Raw genomic sequence first — 22,841 nt, 5'->3', positions numbered from 1 at the left:
CCTTTATTACCTCCTTATCAGAGGATACACTGGGCCTTTCTTTATGATGCTGAATATTTGTGCATCCAAACAACCAACATAGCGAACAAGTGGCACCGATGATAGAAGCCACTAGAAACAAACTATTCCAGCCTAATTGATGACATTTATGGCATTTGTTTTCTGTGCTGACTGATATGCTGCTCAGTGCTTTGCTGCCTGCTTTTAAATCAGGTGTCACTCTGAACATAAACACAAGCTACATGTGATGTCTCTGATGTGTATCTGTTTCTACCCGTGCTGATGCTAGCATGACTAAAGCTAGCCAAGCAGCAGTAAATATGTGAAGTAAGGCAGAAGGATATACTCATCAAACAAACAGGATCATAAGAATATAAAACCACGAGCACTACAAATGTAACAGAAATATGTTGACATAAAATGGCATGTTATTTGAAATCTACACGAAACAATGACACAACTACTTTTTTTCAATTTTTTCAATTTATTTATTTTTTACCAATTGTCCAAATTAGTCTGTGATTGGCCTTAGTGTGACAGAAATCATATTTATATACAACTAAATATGACTCAGCAAACATGTTTTTAAATGGATGATTCCTCACTTGATGACGAATGATCCATTTCCATATTTGCTGAGTCTTAAATTTGATGTCAGTGAACTTTTCAGTGGTTGGTGTTAAAAAAAAGCCCCCAAATCCCCTATGAGCAAGCACTTGGCGACAGTGGAGAGGAAAAACTCCCTCTTAATAGGGAGAAACCTCTGACAGAACCGGGCTCAGGAAGGGGTGGCCTTCTGTCTTGACCGAGAGGGGTTCAAATGTTCACTGACAATTTAGTTGTATATAAATATGATTTTTAGGACTTGATGTTGACACCAATTATGTGAAATTGGGGACGCGCACAGTTCCGCTTCTTCTTGTTCTTCTTCTTCCTTGGCGGAATCTCTGGCAGGCTCTTGACTTCAGTCTTGAGTTCAGCCACCTTGACATTGAGCATTTTCTGTTTGTCTTGTACACTTTGCAAAGATTCCTGTACAGAAAATGCAGCTGACTCTTCTTTTTCTATCTTCTGTTGTTCTGTGGTGTCTTTTTCTTTCTGAGGCTCCTGCAGAGACCTTGCAGTGGATGGCAGTGAGTCCTCTTTTTCCATCTTGTCCTGTTCTCCAGTCTCGTTTTCTTTCGGAAGCTCAAATTTGTGCATTTCATTTGCAGCAGTGGAATTTTGTTCTTTGTGCTGCTGTGGGATTTTAAGTGAGGAAGCTTTGGCCCCTTTCAGCTCTCGCTCCAGAGACTCTAGCTTCAAATCATGAAGGGCCTTGTTGGGGCAGAGCTGGGATTTCAGGTCACTGATTTCCAGGTTGAGTGTCTCCTGCTCCTGCCTATGTTTAACGGCCTGCTCTTCAAGCTGATTTTGAGCTGCTAGGAGCTGTTTCTGGAGCATCTCAATCTGCTCTTGCTGAATCCTACATTTGAGCTCAAATTCAGCCTCCTTAGAGGACTTCAGTCCTACAGAGTCAGCGTGTGAAGCCTCTGTGGTTGGAGTGGCAGACTCCACACACTGCTCTGTGGTAGGGTGGCTGATTTGGTCCTGCAGGGTAGCAATCACCTCATCCAATATGACCATAGCTTCATTGTCACTCACGAGAGTGTCTGTCTCACTGATGTCATAGGGCTTATTACTAGAAGCCTCTTCCAGCTGCTCTATGAGGCCTTTGATCGTTTCCTCGTGATTTTTCTCGTTCTCGTGAATTTCTTCACGAAGTTTGTTCACCTGAAGCTGGTGATAAGAGGCCCTCTTGTTTGCACCTACCATTTTACCGTAAAGGTCGTTCTGATGGTATTGGGAGGCTTCCAGTTGGTGTCTGAGAGCAGCAATCTCGTGCCAGGGATTAAACGGGGGTCTAAATGTGGGAATGGGTTGATATTCCCAAGTCCCTCCATTAGGCACAGGGTTTGGTCTGCTGGGGTTCTTCCTATTTCTCTCTCTCTCCATGTCCTCCTTTGCATTTGAAATGGGGAGCATTTCTTCATTTTTTGGGTTTGCTCCATCAGCCGTGCTGTTTTGAGCTTCAAGAAGAGCCCGGGCATATGCCCGAGTAATTGCTCTTCTTGGTTCTTCAGCCACTCTTTTCTGTTTTTGCTTTTTTGGTTTCTTTGGTTTCACAACCGTTTCCTTTGGTGGTTGTGCCACAGGAGACTTTTTAGTATTTGGTTGTGCGGCTTTATCAACCTCAGGTTTTGGTGTGATGACCATTTCTATTTTTGCTTCTGCCATTGTAGATGCGTCAGCGTGTGCGTGTGCGTTTCTCTGCGTCCGCCTTGTCTTTGTTTTAACAACCAGGTTGCTTTGTGTTTCTGCCATCTGAGATCCACTAAAGTCGGTTGAACGTCTCCCCTATTTATAGGGTTTTCCAGTAGAATGTGCACTGTGACATCACAGGCTGTTCCTGTGATGCGCTGTTCCTTTGAAGTGCCATGATTGGAACAATTCAAAATAAAATGCCCACAAACCTAATGTAAAGGAAAGGCTTTTATTTTGTAGCACATACTGAATTAACACTATAAAAGCTACTCTACAGGAATTGCAGTAAAAAATAAAACAAAAGCAAAATATGTTTTTTAAATGGTTGTTAAAAAAACTAACCAAAGTAGAAGACAACTGTTTAGTGGAAAGTATTCGACATTCTAGAGATTCTCAGGCATAATAATTTCTTTCATAATTTAAACAAGGACAGGTAGAAAACGTTCATATTTAGTGAAAGATATTTATTAACATTATCCAATGAGAGTTACTGAATGTCTGTAGGCAGTGAGATCTTGGTGGTTGATGAGGGTTGATGACAGAATGTCATCTATGTTTTGTTTTAAATTCCGTTTCAATGCTGAATCTAAGAAACAACAGACTGCAGAGGGAGACTTTAATAGAGGTTTACTAACTCTTACTATCATATACATTGTGGAAAAATCTGTCTTTATTTAGCATAATATATTTGTTATAAGCACTAAATATGTTTTATGATTAACTGATGAACACTAACGTACCAAGCTGAAAATTCTGCTCACCAGTCAGCAGCTTATATTCACAAAAAACGGATAAATCTGCGATCCATGCAACTTAAAACTACTGATGCATTTTATACCATAATCTGTTAATATGCAAATATGGAAAAATTATGCAGTTGTTTTCTTGTATTAACTCATCTGTAAATAAAATAAATTAACAGTATTAAAATGATCAAAGTGCAGTGGGATTTATTGTGGTGTATTAGTGTGTCTGTGAAGGTCTTTGACCTGGAGAAGACCTCCAGACCTAGTAGTTGGTTGTTTTATTCTTTTTTTTGTGGACACATTTTTTGGCGTCCCCTCATTTTCAATTCCTACCTAACCGCTGTCTGCATGACTACCCAAAATATTGTCTAATTGTATTCATCAGTATTTTCCGTTATACCAAACCTCTGAAGAAGTGTCGGTCTTGACTCACATACTTCTATGAGTAAATATGCGTGTTAAATTTGTCTAGGCCCCCTTATTGCACAAGGCTTCCTTAATCTTTATTTATCCAAGGAGGGTTTTTCTGAACTCACACACCACTCTGTAGCCCTGCCCTGCTTCCCTTTCACAGATTTAAACATTCCCTGTTAAGAAAAGCTAAATTAATCTCTGTCTGTCTGTGTTTGGGCGAATAGCGGCTGCCTCATCCAGGAAGTCCACTCTGAGGAGGAGGAGATCCACAGCTCAGATGACGAGGACAACAGCTCCACCTCTAGCAAGGAGCACTTGGACGAGGCAGACAGACAGGTACTATAATGAAACTCCGTCTGTAACATCAGGGGAATTCAGACAATAAAATGACTCAATGTGAGCAATAAAGTAATTAGGGTTGAATTTAAACTGAAACTTCTCCCAGTACCTGATGACTGATCATTTCCATGCATGTTACTCTGATACCACAATCCATAAACATTTATAATATTTACTTACCATCATGCCTCATGCTTTCACCAGTGTAATTATTATAATGAACATCCAGTCAAACGTCTTGGTTCTCAAATTCTTCCAGCAGAGTGTCTTTGCAGCTACGAAAGGCTCTAAACACTTATTTTCAGCCATTTTTTTTCCTTCTCTTGCTTCTGTATGACGTTAAAGAGAGTGGATATGCCTAATCTGGTCATATTTATGAGGGGTAGCCAATCAGAAGAAATGTGGGGTAAAGGGGGAGGGGCTGAAAAGCTTGTTTCAGAACTTAAGAACTGTGTCACAGCTCAGTAATAGAGAAAGGAGGATGATTTTAAAATACTAGTCATGCAAAGCTACTGTAGTAGATTCCAGGAAATGAAATATACTAATAAATATAATACATCAATTAATGTTAACATAAAGTTCACCTTTAAAAAACTATAAAGAATAATATATATTCTTTATATTATAACAATATATAATAATTTCTATGTTGAAATCTCCAATGCAATCCAAGAAACAAATATGGAGTTTGAAAGTAGTGTAAGAGGTCCCATTTTAATGTCTTCAAACTATAGCTTGGTTATGTCGAAATCATAATACTGAGATCAGGATTAATCATTAACTCACAGATTAAGATTTTTTTTTAATCTGTTGACCCAAATGAATAAATGAATATGAATGTGATAGGAAAACACAACGGTCCACTCAGGAGTTGAGTATAGGTTAAAGCCTCGTTTATACTTTCGCCTCAGAGTAACATAAATGTCATCATTAGAGGGTGAGCGTCTGTGTGCCCGCTTGTTTTCATGACCACGTGGACTCGTCTGGAGAACTTACATTACAGTGCACCAGCTATGACTGCAGCCCAGGAGGAGGACTTGGAGTAGATTTTCAGGGAAGTATAACAGGAATCACTACTCAGCTGGTGGTCTCTAGCTGACCATGTCTATAATGAAATATAATGAATGCAGTCCTAATGCAGTTAGAAAAATGTCTGATTCAAGTGGAAGATTTCCTTGTTTACTTTCAATCAAACATTGACATGTGACTCCTTGTTATTCAAGGAGCGGGTGAAGCTACTGTGACTTATAGACTATATATAAAAGATGTGACTGCACAAAGTCACCTATTAGTACTTTAAAGTGGACAGGAGTCACTATATGTATTGAGAAACAAAAAAAACACCTTTGTGTTACAAAAAAAATACAATCCACAATCTGCACTGTAACTTGGAGATTATTTTCTCCTTCACTTACAGTTGGGCTTCATTTTTCCTCAATTCTATTATGACTTTATCTACTCAGTGAGATAATGTTTCCAACAAGTGTGGCATCTCTTCCTCGGAGGGTTTGGCTTTTTTTTTGGGGGGGGGGGGGGGGGGGGGTCCTACGTTGAATACATCAGTCTGTTTTCCCTGTGGACATCATGATGGATATCAAGATTCCCGATCGTGCTTCGCTAAGAAACTGTTTGTTCTGTGATGCGCATGTTGTAAACTGTTAGGTTGTAAACTGTTAGGTTGTAAGCATTATTTTATTGCATGAAATAATGCTGATCTCTTCCGTGGACATCTGCTGATCCACAGAGGTCCACAGTCTTGACTTCAGCTTGTTGTTTTGGTCAATCAGACCCCCCCTATGAGCAAACACCTGGCAACAGTGGGAAGGAAAAACTCTCTTTTAACAGTAGGAAACCTCCAGCAGAACCAGGCTCAGGCAGGGGCTGGCATCTGCCAAAACCAGTTGGGAATGAGGGGAGAAAGACAGGACAGAGTCCTCAAGTGCTTTACAAAAGTGAACATTAAGAGTATAACAGGTGGATTTTTCTGTTTCAGTGCAGCTAGCAAAAAAAACAAAAACAACCCTTTTTGCTAAAAAGACAGAGAGTGGCAGTGGACAGTATATGCTTCTTATTACCATAAAAGTCATTGTTGCATAAAATGACTTTTATGTTAATTTTATGGCAGCAAAAAGTGGCCGCCTTAGACTGCTTTTTAGCTTTAGTGTTGTGGTTTTCTACTGTGTTACCAGTTCTGTTATTAGTTAGCTAGCATAAACTATAAGCTATAAACAGTAATTTAGAGCAAGGCTCCATGGTGAAAATTAGCCTTTATACATGTAGTGCTTCATGTCCACTTGAACGATTTGGTGTTCGCCCAACATCACGAGTCAGGGGTGAGTCTCAGAGGGGACATGCTCATTCAGAAGCTACTTCTACTAATTCCTCTTTAGACCTAGAGGCTCCATCCCTCTTTTATATACAGTCTGTGGCCCGAGCCACAATAGTCACATTAATGGTGACTATCACCTATAGCAAGATTACTAAGACTCCACTATTTGTAGTTTTTAGACACTTGAAGAGGTTAAAACAAGAAAAACAGAGAAATTTTATTTTTAGTCTCATTCCCAACCACACTAATCGGAAACCATAGTCTTAAAGTGGCTGTTTTTATTCACACTTAGTGGAAAATGCTACAGAATTATTACAAGGGCTGAAGTGAGCATATTTCCAGGGAAACATCTATGGAAAAACATCTCCAAGCGCTCTTAAAATATGATGTCAGCATGTGAAGCTGGCAGATCATTTACAGGTCACAACGGACGACTCGTATCTCTCCCGGTGACTCAACTGTCACCGCAGCAGCTGGAGGCTATGTGCTCACATGCATCCTGCCGAGTGTGTTTGTTGCCTTTAAAAGCTTTTCAGAAGTGGGTGTGTTTGTGTGTTGAAAGTGGGGGATGTTGAGCAAACACAGAAGGGCTACAGGTTCAGGAATAGCTCCCTCAATGGCTGAAAGAGTCAATACTGTCAGCACCTGTGTCTGATGGCTCTCAGAGCGCCGGGGTATCACAAATACAGGCTCCGATAGGACCAGTCGGCCATTTCGGTCAAGCAGGGGCCAAGGCCGGCGTCCAAATTAAGTCAAAGAGAATCCCCCCTCCCCCTTTCCCATTCAACAGCACACTGTTGGAGAGAGATGGGGAGAGGAGACAGGCAGAGAGGAGGGAAAGGTTCCTGCTTTATGTTGTTTGAAAGAACCTTAATGGTCTTTAAACACCAGCACCGGTGATCATGGTGATTTGCAGCGAACCTGTGAGTTAACTTTAAACTGTTTTGGCGCCGGCGTCTCCCTGGCACCGTCCTGACCGTCTGTGTTTTGTCTTTTTTTGTGAAACTTTAGCAAGAAGACGAGATGAAGAGGAAGAAGGTGGTGCACATCGCCCAGGAGATCATGAGCTCGGAGAAAGTGTAAGTGCTTCAGTCACGAGGTAGCATCTGTACTGTAATCCGTGGCTGTCTAACGGACGTGTTTCTCTCTTTTATCAGGTTTGTGGATGTCCTGAAGCTTCTGCACATAGTAAGTGTCTTGTTCAGTCAAGACTTTTATTAAAGGAGGATTTCCATGACTTAATTTAGCAGCCAGAGCAAAGAGAGTGCCCAGCATAATAAGCAGCACTGTATGTTTTGGTGCTGGCACTGTGCTGTAACTGTCTTGAGTGGTGATCAAAGCCTTTTCCCTAGGATGGATTTGAATTAGTGGGCCCTTGACTGCAGTTGTCTTTGCTCGAGTGCCCTGGCTGAGTTGATTAATGCAGTTACAATCTACAGCTGAGGCTTTTAAAGTTGCTGCAACGGAGTGTTTCTGGTTTTCTGGGGGGCCGTGGTGGGCAGATAAATGCATGGCCACAAGGTGGGGGAGGAGGTGCTTTGATCAGATCCATTACAGAGATGCACTGAGAGAAGAGTGTAGGCACAAGAAAAAGAATGAGCTGTGGGCTGTGGAGTTTGCCTGGTGGCTCGTTTAGTCTGTTTGACATATTTTGGGAGAGTTGTCCTGCAGACATTTGTGTGTGATGGCCCAGTGATTTTTTTGAATATTGCAATTAACTGCAGTTATGCTGCTAACAAATCTGCTGACTATTACTGATTTGAACTATAAAGCATCGATAGAAAGAGAAATCTTTCATGTGGAGGAGGATCATCACACGTGATGAGTGTCAGGTTTGATGTGGAGAGGAAGAAAAGGATGGAAACCTCAAGCTGAATATTCAACAAAAGAAGAGCCTTTTGTTGTGGCTGATGAAAAGTTCAAAATGAAACACAAAAGTCCAACAAAATCCAAAGAAGATGAGACAAAAAGGCGTTTCAACAAAAGGAAGGCGGGATTATTTATACTAACAGGAAGGGAGTGAGAGGCAGGTGAAAGTAATTAACCAATGAGGGCGAAACAGATGGTCACAAAAGAGGAAGTAAAAGCAAAAACAAGACTTGAAAGAAAACCAACTACCTAAGTAAAACAGGAAGAGAACAATCAACCAAAAAAACAAATACTGAGTGAAAATGGAGACAATCGGGAACCGATGAGAAGAAAAACAAAGAGGAGAGTGACATTTAAAAAAATCCAAACAGAATCCAAAAACACAAACTACAAGAATCAAAACTTCAAAACAACAGTGAAATCCGGAGTTCGGTTTCTAGCTACAACCTGGGTTAGTCCTTACTGTACTGTACTGAAGATGGTGATTCAGCCCAGGAGTGCAGCCATCGTACTGCAACCTCTGGGGGCTTCTGAGGGATAACATCAGGCGCAAATAACCTCAACTGTGGCGCTTATCACCGTGCACCAGTGCACACCTCATGGAAAACTAGCAGCCACACCAACACAATATTTGCTTTGCTCACCAGAGCTGGCTGCCTGCGACTGCCCTCTTCCTGGTGTTTTTGCCAGTGTATTAAATCCCTGTTAAAAAAGAGAGTGAAGAACCAGGCAGATGTTATGACTTAATACAGATTTACCCACTCACCTCACACCAGTCCACTCATAAGCACTCATGAGGGCAGTAATAAAATGATTTATTACTGTATTTGACCTTAGTTTGACTCATTGAGTGTTGCTGATTAATTTTCTGTCAGCTGATTTATCGATTGTTCAACTTTCAGCTCAGACGTTTAGACAGGAAAGCTGTGCCTTTGTTTAAGTTTAGTCCAAGGACGGACTGCAGCAGGCGTTGTTCCCAGGGGGAATCCCAGGTGAGCGGGTTCAGATGACCCACGCCGAGGGCCCACCTGTCTTTCCGCCTCAGACATGGCTTTAGTGAAACCGCCGTGGGATTAGTAGAAAACGCCGCCCTGTGGCTGACGGGGGAGGGCGAGGTGCAGACCTCTGTCCAAGAAAGGAGGTCAGATCGCATTCTTCCCTCTCCGCGGCCAGCCCGGGCGCGCAGCAGCTGCTTCCTCAGGCCACAGAGGCAACCTCCAGACACGCACATGCCTCAGATAATCCTCAGTGTGTGTGTGTGTGTGTGTGTGTGTGTGTGCAGGTAGGTGCGTGGGCTCATGAGTGTACTGCATATTTGTGGTATGTTCATCCAGTTGTTTAATTTTTTAATTCTTTTTTTTTTTTGTTTCTCCCCAGTCGACCTCTGTCTTTGTTTTAACTGCAGGTTGTCGATTTACCTGTAGGACCAGAGATTTTCATTCCCCATTTGTTAGATCCTCATGTCCTGCTAGGAACCGCTTTAAAATATACAATAACAACATATATAGGTGTTTTATATGTGCGATAATAAGGTTTTAGTTTAAGTGTTTCAACTCTATCTAGCTTTTTGAGTTAGGTTCAGAGAGGTTCATTATCTGTCTAATCTGTACATTAGGTAAAACATTAGCGAGTAACATAATGGAGATCATATGCAAATCCTTTTTTGAATAACAGATGAGACAAATTAAAAGGAAAATCTGAATAATGTGTTGAGAAACAGCAGATGCAGAAACTTCCAGAAAGAGACACAGAACAATGAAGCATTTAACATCCAGCCATGCTTTGAGATGTGCTGAAAGATTGATTCTGTTAATTATGTTATTGTGTCAAAAGAGCTGCACATTCATGTTTTGTTTTATTTTTTTAATGTTTTAGATTTTAGAGTTTAGAGTTTCTACCAAACTGCTGGAACAGTAAATGAAAACGGTGATCAGAGCATTATCCTTCACCTGAGGAAGGACAGTGGGAAAGAAGGATGAATTGTTTTAGGGGTCCTAAAAGGCTGGAAGAGTGTGGTTGATGGGCGTAAAGTTAAAAGGAAAGTTACACCTTTTAAAACGTTGACTTGGAATATCAGTGAGGTCATGTGATCAGGCTGTTTCGGCATAAAACAGTCAAAGAAAGGAGGTTCTAGCAGGGCTTCAGTGCAAAAACCTTCATTAGAAAAGATGAATGCTCATCTGAGAGTTCAGTGGGTCAAAGCCCACAGAGGTGCTGCTTTACAGACGTGTGGGCACAAAGTGACGTTCAAGTCAACTGAGTCATCCCTGACAATATTTTGTGTTGGAGTGTTGGCGAGAGCAGGCCAACTAAAGAAATGTTACAGGCCTGAATGTTTGATGCGCTTTATATTGTCCTGTAATGAAATACCGCGCTCATATTTTTAGGGATTTAGGGGTCATGGTTGATTTAATGTTAGATTCTGCTCTCCTTAATTATCACCTAAACACCAAAATGAAGGGATCACTTATTAAAAGTTTCAAAATGAATGCATGGAAGCACTAAAGTCTCACGGCTGTTGTTTTCTGGGATACATCTGGTCAGCCAGTCATGGCTTTTAAAAGAAAACTGTCCCTTCACATCTGAGTTTAGTTGAAGAGTGAAAGGAGAGGCTACGATAGAGATTAGAGCCACTAATTAATTTTCATGTGATTATTTGGTTGTAAATTGGCTGTATATCCACACAATGTCCATTCTGGGTACACATGCTAATTAGTTAAGATGAGCTAAGATAGGGGGCGGCACGGTGGTTAAGTGGTTAGCACTGTTGCCTCACAGCAAGGAGTTCTCTCCGGGTGCTCCGGCTTCCTGCCAGAGTCCAAAAGCACAGATGAGGTCAGGTTCGTTGGTGATGCTAAATAGACTATAATTGACCTTTTGCCCTGTGACAGGTGAGATGGGCTCTACCCTCCATGCAAACGTGAATTGGATAAGCAGAATAAAATAGATGGATGGAGCTAAGATAAGCTTTATTTGTCACATTAAACACAACATAAATAAAGCAGAATAGCGCAATAAAATCAATACAATATGGCAGAACAAAATGACCCATTAAGGTAAAAACACCAAACAAAACAGCACAAGATATAAATGTAATACAAATAGAAGCTTAATACATAAATATCTAACAAATAAATCCATGTTTGAGGTGGTGAACATTTTGTTTATCTGTAGTTGTGGCAAATAACAGCAAATACGTGTGCGTTATATTTGTTCTGAGATTATATTTTATTGTGTGTTGCGTGGTGAGTTTATCTTTCCGGGCATCTGGACAGTCATAATGTATTTCTCTCAAAGGTGACGCTGTGGTGCAGCTAAACAGACATATTTCTCAGAATATACTGCTGCTTCATTTCTTTGTGGTTGTTTTTGTTATATTCAACAAAATATGAAGAGCTTGTGATTTTTTTCAGCAAAATTCTGTCTAGAATAAAAAGCCTTCCCTTTATATATTTTGGGTAAAAATGAGACTTTAAAAAAAGCGCTTTCCCAAATAAGGAGTTGAGGTGTGGGACAAGGAATGAAAATGCCATTCAGTCCCAGATAAAGAGGGATATCTGGTTTTACAAAGGCAATAAGATAAATGGGCCACGAGCTAAACAAACACATGACAGCTACGATTGTAATATTGTGTTTTGCTAATTGTTGTACAAACTGTGCTTATCGTCTGTAATGCCAAGCAGTGGATATATTTGTGAGTGAGAGAGCGCGAGTTATCCAGGACGTCGGGATTCCTTGTCACCTCCCTACTTCCTTCCAGGTGGATGTGTGTGTTGGCATGCTGGACAAAGTCAAAGTGCTGACTCAGCTCCATGTGTGTGGGTGGGGGTGGATGTGTGTGTGTCATAAAATATGTGCAGAGGTGTGGACGGGGAGGGTGGAGGAGCGGGCAGTTTATGAGGTGCTCCTGATCAGTTGTAGTAAAGTTTGTCGTCATGTGTCACTTCCAGACTGCCCAGCTGTGTCTGTGTGTGTGCAAAGTTTTGTTAGAAGAATTAACCCATGCGTTTCTCTCCAGGATTTTCGGGATGCCGTTGCCAAGGCAACCCGTCAGAATGGGAAGCCGGTGGTAGATGAGCGGATCCTCTGTCAGATCCTGTACTACCTGCCTCAGCTGTACCAGCTCAACAAAGACCTGCTGAGAGAGCTGGAGGAGAGAGTGGCACACTGGTAACACAAACACACAGTTTTCTTTCTCACTATCACAGCACAAAAAGCATCTTTGTACTGAACTACACCTTATAAGGCTTTAAAAGTGGAACATAAGGTTCCTTTTATAGAGATGGAAAAGATGGAAGATGAAAGCAGCAGTTACATTATATCCACAAATCCATCCTGACATACACTTCCCTAAATGTAACTGTAACTACTTGTCACATTAATGCAGTCCACAGTGACTGTGATTGGCCTGTTCAGAGCTGTAGTTATCTCCATTTCATTTCCTGCTACTTCTTCTTCTTCTTCATCTTCTTCTGGCATCATTTTTCAAATCAAATGTTTTGGTGTGCTAAATTGCACACCAACGCAGGTGTCAGGGACCAAGCAGTAAAGCATAAAGGACACAGGTGGTTTTAATTCAAAAAATGGGTTTTATTGACCCAAAAATATGAAAACATATTTAACAAAGCCAAAACTTAAACAGGCAGACCAATAAAAGAGGTCAACTCAATAGACTAAACTCAAGATAATAATTAACAAAACCTCAAACAAACATATGACAAACTGACCTGCTGAAATGACACACAGGGGGACTTAAATACTGGTTTAGCTAAACCAAATGACACACGGGGGAAAACAAGATGGCTGCCATATAACCAACTAATACAAAACATTTAAACAAACATGAAACACCCCCCAGGCAATGAAGCATGTGGTGCAATCCAATTAGGCTGTCAGTAGTACTTCAGGTCTCCCAGCCCTTTGCCACACCTTTTGCCAGACAGGAGGAGACACCAACCCCCAGGTAACTCAAACAAAGAAAGATGTATTAATATAACATAAAACAGAACTTTGACCTTGCAAGGTTAATATGTGTGCACGCCATATAAACATTGGAAGGTGTGATGGAAAAATGAATACATTTAATAAAGAAACAATATTGAACAATAAGTAGAATATTTTAAAGTAGTGACTGTAAATTAAACTAAAGTGAACAGCGGGTGGTGAGGTGTGGAGCTTACCATGTGTGGCATGCCATCACAGCAGGGACATCACAAGCAAGAGTCAATGGCATCATAAAAAGTAACGGTGTTGTACACTTGCATCAGCTAAGTGGTGGGCTTTACTAGATTCAACACAAAAGTTGAAATAAAGCTTTAGTTTGTCTCGAGCTTTATTTAGTCGTCATCCCTTTAGCTTTCTGAAACCTGATGTCATGAGTGCATCTGACGCATCTGCATCTGAGAAGCCAAAGAACGCTGCACTCTCATTGGCTCATGAGAGCACACGTTACTTTATTGTCCTTTTTTTTACTCGAGTGGGTCATAAAAAAGTGATTATGTTTTAGTCAGTAAGAACCTTTAGCGATTGAGCCCACAGATCATAATCATAAATACTACCACAGGAGTCGCCACCTGGTGGCCATTAGAAAGAATGCAGATTAGCAATGCCCATCTTTTGTATACAGCCTGTGCTCCTTCTTTATTTTATTGTAAACTACAAAGGCATAACAAGCCTTATTTTAAATCAAATTAGACGAAACTAAGAAAAAAACAAAAACAACATGCTCTTTATTAGTTGGTAAAGAAGCAAAGTTATGCCCTAATCAGACACCTACTGCATTAATACAGTATTAAAATAAGTTATATCAAAAAAGCCTTTATAACAGTAATGGGAAAAAAACGATGAGCTCAGAGGAGAACATGCTCATTGATCCTTTATTTTTTGTCATAGTTTCACTTTATTATTATACCATAAACTGAAGTGAAACACCAGTCCCTCGTTTTGAGAATGTTGTTTAAAGTCCTGTGGAGTTTGTAAGCAATACTTCCTCGACTCTCTAGTCTTATATCTCGAGACCAGTAGCTACTCCCAGCATACTGAATCATCATTATGATTTAGATGCTCAATAAAGTTTATTGGAGGTCAATTTGAAACTTTATATGTGGAACTGTGTCAGATAAAGGACCAATAAATACATTTCTCATCAGAACTATTACTTTAAAAAAAAAAACCAGTGAGATTCATCTTATTATATGTTCATAATGTATCATAAAGTAAAGGGTGACTTGACAGGAGTTTTTAGAGGTGATTTGTTGAGTCAGAGCTGAGTCACCCTAACAGCAAAGAGCTGATCCTCTCTGATCTTTTTACACATGAAGTTGGGACAATCTTTGAAGAATTAAGTAAGGTTATTGTCAACAGCTGCCCTTTCTCACAAAAGGAAAGCGTTCTTTAGACACACTAAAGTCAGCACACTGGATTAGGCAGTGTTGCCTCACACACTCTTTGTTCTGGGGCGCAATGAGACTGTTTAATGTCCAGTCCTGCTGAGTCAGACACTGGCCTTCTCACATGCAGCTCGCTCCGGAAACATCCACTGAGAAACGTTCAGGGCTGCTGTGCCTGTTTGACAACAGCTATAGACTCAAAATATGAGCATTTTAAAACTTATCCTAAAATAAATATAGTGCAGAAATACTCATAATGACACGTGATACTTTACTTTCCTAGTTTTGGTCCAGCAGCTGCACTCTGTATGGTTAAAATTCAGACGTTAGATTAAGTCCTGAAGGTTTCTGTTGTATCTTTGTGTTTCTACATCTTAAGACAGCGCTCTGAACATGTAGGAAAGATAACCAGAATGGCCAAAATTGAATTAAACTGTTATAATATGAATATTCCAGGAATTTAACACTGAACTTCCAGGCAAGTTAGACTAGTAACCACAGTGCTGACACATCCTGACTTTTAGTTGCTTATTTAGAGTTACAGTTTTTTATATTTATCACAATTCATGTGTCATAAAAACTGTTAAACATGAGAGTGAAGTACTTGGACACATTAAATTAAATGCAACACGATTGCTTCTCTGTAGTTGGATGTTTTTCCCCATGATGAAGTTCTTTTTTCTGCTTTAATATATCAGAGCTGTTTCATTGACTTCAGGAAACTTTATGTCCACCTGGTTACAGGAGCGACCATCAGAGGCTGTCGGACATTTTCGTACAGAAAGGTCCTTACCTGAAGATGTACTCCACCTACATCCGCCAGTTTGACAACAACGTGGCTCTGCTGGACGAGCAGTGCAGGAAGAACCCCGCGTTTGCAGCCGTTGTCCGAGAGTTTGAGGTAGAGATCCAAACTTTTTTCCAGCCAGGACTTCAGTGAAGAATTTAAATGAAAAAAAGAAATATCAGAAGCCTCTGCAGCACCATAGCCATAATAATAAAGGTCTTTAGATAATATCTGAAACCTCTCATATCTGTGGGATAATTGGGATTTGCTGTGTCTGTGCATCTGTTTGGGTTTTGCAGCAGCATTTAGAGTGACTCTGCTCTTGTTTTGTCTCAGATGAGCCCAAGGTGTGCCAGCTTGGCTCTGAAACACTACCTGCTGAAACCAGTGCAGAGGATCCCTCAGTACCAGCTGTTGCTCACAGGTACAAACTCAGAGAGGTGTATTCACTGCTCCAACACGCTGCAGGTCAAAACTTTATTGAATCTTTTTATTGGCGGCACGAGAACGAAAGCTGGAGTAAAGTCAAGTTTTAACTGTCCTGGTGTTTTGGGAGTGCACTGCCACCCAGTGGACAAATACGATGATCGAAGGAGAGCCTGTTTTCTGCAGAACAAAGTTACAATTATTTACTTTATTACTTTGAGGAAAATAAGAAGCTGTCAGCACACTGAGCTGAGGCTTCTGATATCAAAGAGGGAAAAAAATGTTTCAGACAAAAAGTACAAAACTTCTTTTCTTTTATGGATGTTCTGGGACTTTAAGTCTAAACTAAACCCAAAATGACGCCAGAGTCTAGAAAAAAGAAGAAGAAAAGTTCTTCACAACAAAATAAAGCTATGGTTGTATATCCTTGATGAGCTGAAGGTCTGTAATCTGACCCGCTGTTTTTATTCCCTAGATTACCTGAAGAACCTTCCAGAGGACTCTGAAGATTACAAAGACACACAAGGTTAGATAAAGGACATCCCTCACTGCTTCCTGTTTCCACCTTTATGCTGGGCACTTTAACACTGATGCTTTATCTTTGCTGTCCATGCAGCCGCCCTCAGTATCGTGAAGGAGGTGGCCAACCATGCGAATGACATCATGAAGCAAGGGGTAACACCTGATTCCCTTTAAAGCCTTTCAACGTTTTTGCAGTGATGGAAAGCCACTTGAGGTGTTTGGTGGTTTGTTTTTGCAGGATAACTTTCAGAAGCTGATGCAGATTCAGTACAGCCTCACTGGGCACCATGAGATCGTTCAGCCAGGCAGGGTATGTCACTCAAAATGTTATTTTTTTTGCCAACAGCCTTAACAGAGTGGTCTGACAGTGGGAGATTGTTTAAGCAACAGCAACACAAATAAGTAACACAAGCAGCATGCGGTAAGCAAAATTTATGGAGGATTAGGGCCACTGGGAAAAAAAAGTGGGCACATTTTTTTTTCTTTTCTAGAATTCTGAGATTAAAGTCTGAATTTTGAGAAAAAAGTCCAAATTCTTTATTTAATCTCAGAAATCTGACCTTAAATTCAGAATTCTGACTTTTTTCTTAGAATTCTGACTCTTGTTTTTCAGAATTTTGAAATTTAATTCAGAATTCAGATTTTCCCCCCCTCAGAATTCTGACATTAATCTCAAAATTCTGACTTTTTTCTCAAAATTCTGACTTTTTTCTCAGAATTCTGACTTTTTTCTCAAAATTCTGACTTTTTTTCTCAGAATTCTGACTTTTTTCTCAAAATTCTGACATTAATCTCAAAATTCTGACTTTTTTCTCAAAATTCTGACTTTTTTCTTAGAATTCTGACTTTTCTCAGAATTCTGGGAAAGAAGAAAAAAAAAAGATGTGCCCACCCCTAATCCTCTTCCGTAAAAATTAGAGCATCATGTCTCCACGCTAACTTGCAGCTGAAATCATGTATGCTTGACTATTACACTGCATGTTCTCAGTGAGAGTAAACTATGGTTAGGTTGTCATAAATGCTGTAAGTGTGCAGAGATAATTACACCGCTGTGGATTATTTGCACGGTGTAACCTTATAATGTATCCGTGTTTGCAGGTGTTTCTGAAGGAGGGCACGCTGATGAAGCTGTCCAGAAAAGTCATGCAGCCACGAATGTTCTTCCTGGTGAGCAACCAGTGAATTCAACACAATCTTCACCATTACACTCACACTGCCTGCCTCATTTTATTGTTTCTGATTGTTTTTTCAGTTTAATGATGCGCTCATGTACACCACTCCAGTCCAGTCTGCCCAGTATAAACTCAACAGTGTCCTTTCTCTGGCTGGGATGAAGGTTAGAGACGGTGGTGGTTTCTTGTCTTTCTTAACTTTCTTATTGCTGACTTTATTACTTAGAGATCCACCAGCAGATCCAAGACCAGCTGAAAACCTGTTTACACCTAGGCCAATCAAACGTTATTGTGAACTGGAAGTGATGTGCGGGCCAGTTGAGCGTAAGAGGTGTGGTGGGACTTGCAGGTTTTGAATTTGCCACAACTGAAATATAAGGTCTTTGCTTTTTATTCAAGGCACTTGCAATAGGATGTAATATGATGCGTCTATAACAGCTTCAACTCTTCTGGGAAGGTTTTTCAGAAGCTTTCGGAGTGTTTGTGAGTTCTGAGATCAGACGTTGATGTTGGATGAGAAAGTCTGGCTCGCATTATCCGTTCTATTTCATCCCAAAGGTGTTCTGTTGGGTTTAGGAACGGTCTCTGTGCAAGCCAGTCAACTACTTCTACACCAAACTCACTCATCCATGTCTTTATGGATCTGCTTTGTGCAAGGGTGCGCAGTCATGTTGGAGCAGGAAGGGGCCATCCCCAAACTGTTCCCACAAAGTTGGGAGCAAGAAATGTCTTGGTATTCATTTTAATTATGAATTATTATTTGATTTTTATTTTATTCGTTTTTAGTTTTTGCCGTTTCGTTTTATCTATTGTTCTTAACTAACTTGCTGTAAGCACTTTGGTCCTGTGTTGGCTTCAAAGTGCTTTGTAAATAAAGTTGGATTGGATTGGATTGGTATGCTGATGCATTACGAGTTCCTTTCACTGGAACTAAGGGGCCGAGCCAAACTCCTAAAAAACAACCCCACATCATAATCCCCCATCCACCAAACTTAACACTTGGCAAAATGCAGTCAGAAAAGTATCGTTCTCCTGCCGACTGCCAAGACTCATCCATCAGATCATTTATCACTCCCGAGCACACGTCTCCACTGCTCTAGAATCCAGTGGCGGTGTGCTTTACACCACTGCATCTGACTCTTTGCATTATTCTTGGTGACGTATGGCTTGAATGAGGCCGCTCGGCCATTGAAACCCATTCCATGGAGCTCTCCCTTCAGTGTTCATGAGCTAACAACAGCCTGAGCAAAATCTGAGTCTGATTTTTAAAAAAAGTCAAAGTCTGAGTAAAATCTTCAATAAACGATTATATAAAGTTTATGAAAGTGTCGTTTCAGCAACAAAACTGAAAAAAATTGTAGTCCTAAAAGCTGCAGTCGGGGGATCTGCTGGGGGTTTTCTTTTAAACCCTCTACTACACATTTACTCGTGTTGCATCTACACTGAAATACTGCCTGTTGTGTGTGCAGCAGCAGCTTCAGTTTACTTGCTTTTGAATTTTTGCAGGTGAGTAAGCCCAGCCAGGAGGCCTATCAGAACGAGCTGAACATCGAGAGCGTTGAACGCTCTTTCATCCTGTCAGCGAGGTAAGCACTCGGGCGAGTACTGCATCAGATTTTGTGCACCCATCGTGAGCTGTAAACTCACGAGTGCTGCTTGTGTTCACAGCTCAGCTACCGAGAGAGACGAGTGGCTGGAGGCCATCGCCAAGGCCATAGACGACTACACGAAGAAGAAAATCACCTTCATATCGAGCCGAAGTCAGGAGGAGGTAAGAACGTGACGTCTATGTGGGTGGACAGTGTGATAACTTCACCTGGTGTGCATCCATATTAACCCGAAGCCTCTCTCGCCGCAGTCGGAGGGGGTCGTTGATAGCGGTGCCCCGTTAGGCTCAAAGGCTCCCATCTGGATCCCAGACCTGAGGGCCACCATGTGTATGATCTGCACCTGCGAGTTCACCCTCACTTGGAGGAGGCACCATTGTCGCGCCTGTGGAAAGGTCTGTATCGCTATAACAACGGCCACTCCGTCACATTTTCTATTACATGACCCTTTTCTCATGGCGGCTCTGTGTGCGTCCAACAGGTGGTGTGTCAGGCGTGCTCTGCCAACAAATACTACCTGGAGTACTTAAAGAACCAACCAGCTCGTGTGTGTGATCACTGCTTTGCAAAGCTACAGGAGAACAGTGAGTACAGAGGAAGGTTGCGCTGGATAACCAGCAGCAGGATGTCTCAGTTTAAGTGTTTGGAAGGATGTGAAAAGGCAAAAAGCGCCAAAGAACTGAGATCTGATGATTTTATAATTTGATACGTACACTTATGGACATTTTCACAGCCTGAAGTCTTAATCAATTAAGGATAAAACTAAATTTCCTATACTGTAGGTTATTTACTTTTTGGTATAACTCCTGTCTTCTGTCCTATTTAGTAACATGTTATCATATTTTAGGTGACCGCTGTGCTTCAACATCAATTTCTCCCATCAAATCTGGAGCTTTCTCCTTCACCAGGAAACAGAAGAAGATTCCTGCTGCACTGAAAGAGGTAAACAGGCTAAATTTATGTCAAATGTGTGATGTTATTTTGCATCTTTGGCATTGCAAGGATTCATTTTTTGCATGTTTACCAGGTGTCTGCCAACACTGAGAATTCCTCCATGAGTGGCTACCTAAACAGGTCAAAAGGCAACAAGAAGCAGTGGAAGAGGCTGTGGTTTGTCATTAAGAATAAAGTCCTGTACACCTACGCTGCCAGCGAGGTACTGTAGCTAAGTGATCTCATGTTTTTCTGTAAGCTGTGCATTTTTTCAGACTTTGAACGCGTATTTTTTCCGTGTAGGATGTGGCAGCGTTGGAGAGCCAACCTTTGCTGGGTTTCTTCCTGAGAGAGGAGAAGAACGGACCCGCTCAGAAGCTGCAGTTCAAGCTGTATCACAAAAACACACTGTTCTACATCTTCAAAGCTGACGACATCCCCACGGCACAGAGGTATCTGACAAACAGTCCAGTAATGTGGTAATATTAGAGATTTTTGTTTGCATTTGTGGTAACTACATGAAACAGGTGTTTGATTCCAGTGTGGTTGTTAATACTGTTAATATCCAGAGAGCAGGCAATGAGCTGATTTCATGTTGCATTTTCACAGCTAACAAACACATTTTAAAACACTCCGTTTGTCCTAATCTGAAGCTGAAATCTAGTCTCTGTTCAGTATAGCTTCAGTATTATGGGATATATCACAATTTCAGTTTCACTTTAGAAAGTGACACTTAGGTAAACATCCACATCACTATGTGGGTTAGGCGGTTTCTTTTCCTACATTTTGATGTCAGAAAATAACATAAATAACTATTGCTTAAACAGATCTTGCTGTGAATAAGATCAAAAAGTTGATCCGAGTGCATTAAAACTCAATAGTAATTCAGCTTATTTTCTGTTTTTGGCATTCTTACTTTCAGATGGATCGAAGCCTTCCAGGAGGCAATGATTCTCGAGCAGTAATCCCCCTTTTTTCAGTAGTGAAGTTGTGTGACAGCCCCGGAGCCAGTTGAAAGACAACTTACGACCCCTGATTGATCACAGGTCAGAGGTCACCAGCTCAGGAAGGACTCCAGGTGGACTGTCTACCTTAAACTGAAGCCTGCTGCAGAGCGTCACAAACTCTGCTTGGAAGCCAGACTCCTTTAGCTCTCCAAGAACTGGTTTTTCTGAACTTATTTTCAGCTTCTGATGCTCAGCGGTGCAAAAAGCGAGTAGCAGCTGCGGGTCAAAGGTCAAGTCCAGAAGCACGTGTGTGGAAGTGAGACCAAACAGTTGACTGGGCTTTTTAAAGTCCCTCGGAAATCCTTGGAAGTCGGAAGTCTGGGGATGATTTTTCAAACGCTGTTGGGCGAAGGAATCCGTGTGAAACAAACTTCATACTGGCTGCACACAAATAACATAAAATACCAATCATGTGTGATTGGCACTAATGTCTGAGGACAGTTCATATATGTAACAGCATGGGCTTTTAATGTGAAAATCAGGCTTTAACAGAAACAGGAAGTGGACATTCTGCTCTTTAAATGCATCTCTCTGGTCAAGAGATTCTTTAATAACAAACATCCTGGAGACAACTGGAAGTGTCATGAAGATTATTGTATATAGGTTTTTTTGGCCTGTTGAGCCACATAGGAAGTGGTCAAAGGGTAAAACTGTGTACATTAAAGAACAACGCTGACCTTGTTTGTTTGTTTTTTTTGTTTTTTTGCTGTTGTTGTTATTGTTGTTTTTTAAAGCCGAGAGCTAATATTTATAAAATAGGAAGATTTATTGTTTAAAAAGCGCAGGCTGCATTTAATTTTGGGAGTCAGGGTTTGTTATCAGAGACCTTCATACCCTTCAAAATAATTTTATTTTTAATACATGGGGCTTTTTTTTAATGAGAAAACACTGTAGGCAATACACATGAACTATATATTTCTAAGGAAATATTCATTCTTGCATTTAGCAGACTTTGTGCCTTCTATATCCTCCTGTTTGAGATAGACTGCAGCAGCACAGATTGAAATTCCTTGCAGCGTAGGACATGCATGGCGCACTGTCCCGCGTCCTGCTAGGGTTCTCAGCCTTTCAACATGTTTAAAAAAACTGCATTTTGTTGCAGTCTGTTTGTTTGTTGCACACAGTCTGTGTGTTGATGTCACATTTGAACAAACCCAGAAACAGAAACTTTTTTTTTTAGTAAAGTAATAAAAAGGGGGGAGAGTGTCATCAGAGCTTATACAATAACATTTGTAAACATCCACTCTATACGCGTTAGAGTCTCTTATAAACAGCATTTCTAAACTGTCAGGAAACAGTTTTTAATAAAATATATATGAATATAAAACGTATCCTCTTGTCTTCATTTCTGTGATTAAAAGCAGTGGCTATTTGGTGCCACAGTCATTAGCGCTGTCACCTCACAGCAAGAAGAGTCTGAATCCACCTACTGGTTAGGTTCTTTGGGTCCTCTGCCTTCCTTCCACAGTCCAAAGACATGCATCTTAAGTTAAATAGTGATTTATAAATTGTGTGAATGTAAAGGTGAATGGCTGCCTGTCTAAGTTAGACCTGCAACATACCAGGGAGGTCCTGAGAACGTACTGCTCTGCTCTGACATTCAGTCATGCATCTATTTTAAGGCCCAAGATTTTTCTTAAATTACAAATCTTACATAGGTGCTTAAAAACCTGATTTTCTTCAATTTCATGAAAACTGATCTTCTCTGAAGTGGCAGGTTTATTTACAACAAAGTGTTTCACAATGCTTGAGGCAGAAGGTTTCCAGTTAGTGAATTTGTCTAGATTCACAATTCTCTGTCAGATTTCTTTTAGGCTTCTACACAGAAGAGAATAGGGGTAAGTTAAACAGAGTAAAACAAAGCAAACATACAAGCAAAGAGAGGCAGCTTCACAAATGCAGTTATTTCAATGATCCGGCATCAACTGACGTTCTTCATTAACCTCCAGGTCCTTGGAGTTGGAGGGTGAGGACCCAGGAGAAGAGCTCAGGAAAGA

The 22,841-nt window shown here is 40.8% G+C and overlaps 1 protein-coding gene across 1 annotated transcript in view; it reads left to right on the top strand.

Annotated features, from left to right (window-relative positions):
* Positions 1–22,175, top strand: part of fgd6 (FYVE, RhoGEF and PH domain containing 6) — a 32,850-nt gene extending 10,675 nt beyond the window's left edge. Inside the window, exons 3-21 of the mRNA XM_024805793.2 lie at positions 3,689–3,800; positions 7,144–7,211; positions 7,290–7,320; positions 12,020–12,171; positions 15,135–15,291; positions 15,514–15,601; positions 16,079–16,129; positions 16,220–16,278; positions 16,364–16,435; positions 17,224–17,292; positions 17,378–17,461; positions 18,804–18,883; positions 18,966–19,068; positions 19,156–19,299; positions 19,386–19,488; positions 19,752–19,846; positions 19,932–20,060; positions 20,141–20,289; positions 20,760–22,175. Coding sequence (XP_024661561.2) covers positions 3,689–3,800; positions 7,144–7,211; positions 7,290–7,320; positions 12,020–12,171; positions 15,135–15,291; positions 15,514–15,601; positions 16,079–16,129; positions 16,220–16,278; positions 16,364–16,435; positions 17,224–17,292; positions 17,378–17,461; positions 18,804–18,883; positions 18,966–19,068; positions 19,156–19,299; positions 19,386–19,488; positions 19,752–19,846; positions 19,932–20,060; positions 20,141–20,289; positions 20,760–20,802 — 1,789 coding nt within the window. The 3' untranslated portion in view covers positions 20,803–22,175. The remainder of the gene's footprint in view (positions 1–3,688; positions 3,801–7,143; positions 7,212–7,289; positions 7,321–12,019; positions 12,172–15,134; positions 15,292–15,513; positions 15,602–16,078; positions 16,130–16,219; positions 16,279–16,363; positions 16,436–17,223; positions 17,293–17,377; positions 17,462–18,803; positions 18,884–18,965; positions 19,069–19,155; positions 19,300–19,385; positions 19,489–19,751; positions 19,847–19,931; positions 20,061–20,140; positions 20,290–20,759) is intronic.
* Positions 22,176–22,841: the final 666 nt, after the last annotated feature.

Source organism: Maylandia zebra, linkage group LG17 (assembly GCF_041146795.1).
Source record: "Maylandia zebra isolate NMK-2024a linkage group LG17, Mzebra_GT3a, whole genome shotgun sequence".
Taxonomy (NCBI): Eukaryota; Metazoa; Chordata; class Actinopteri; order Cichliformes; family Cichlidae; genus Maylandia; species Maylandia zebra.
This window is presented reverse-complemented; position numbering and strand designations above follow the sequence as displayed.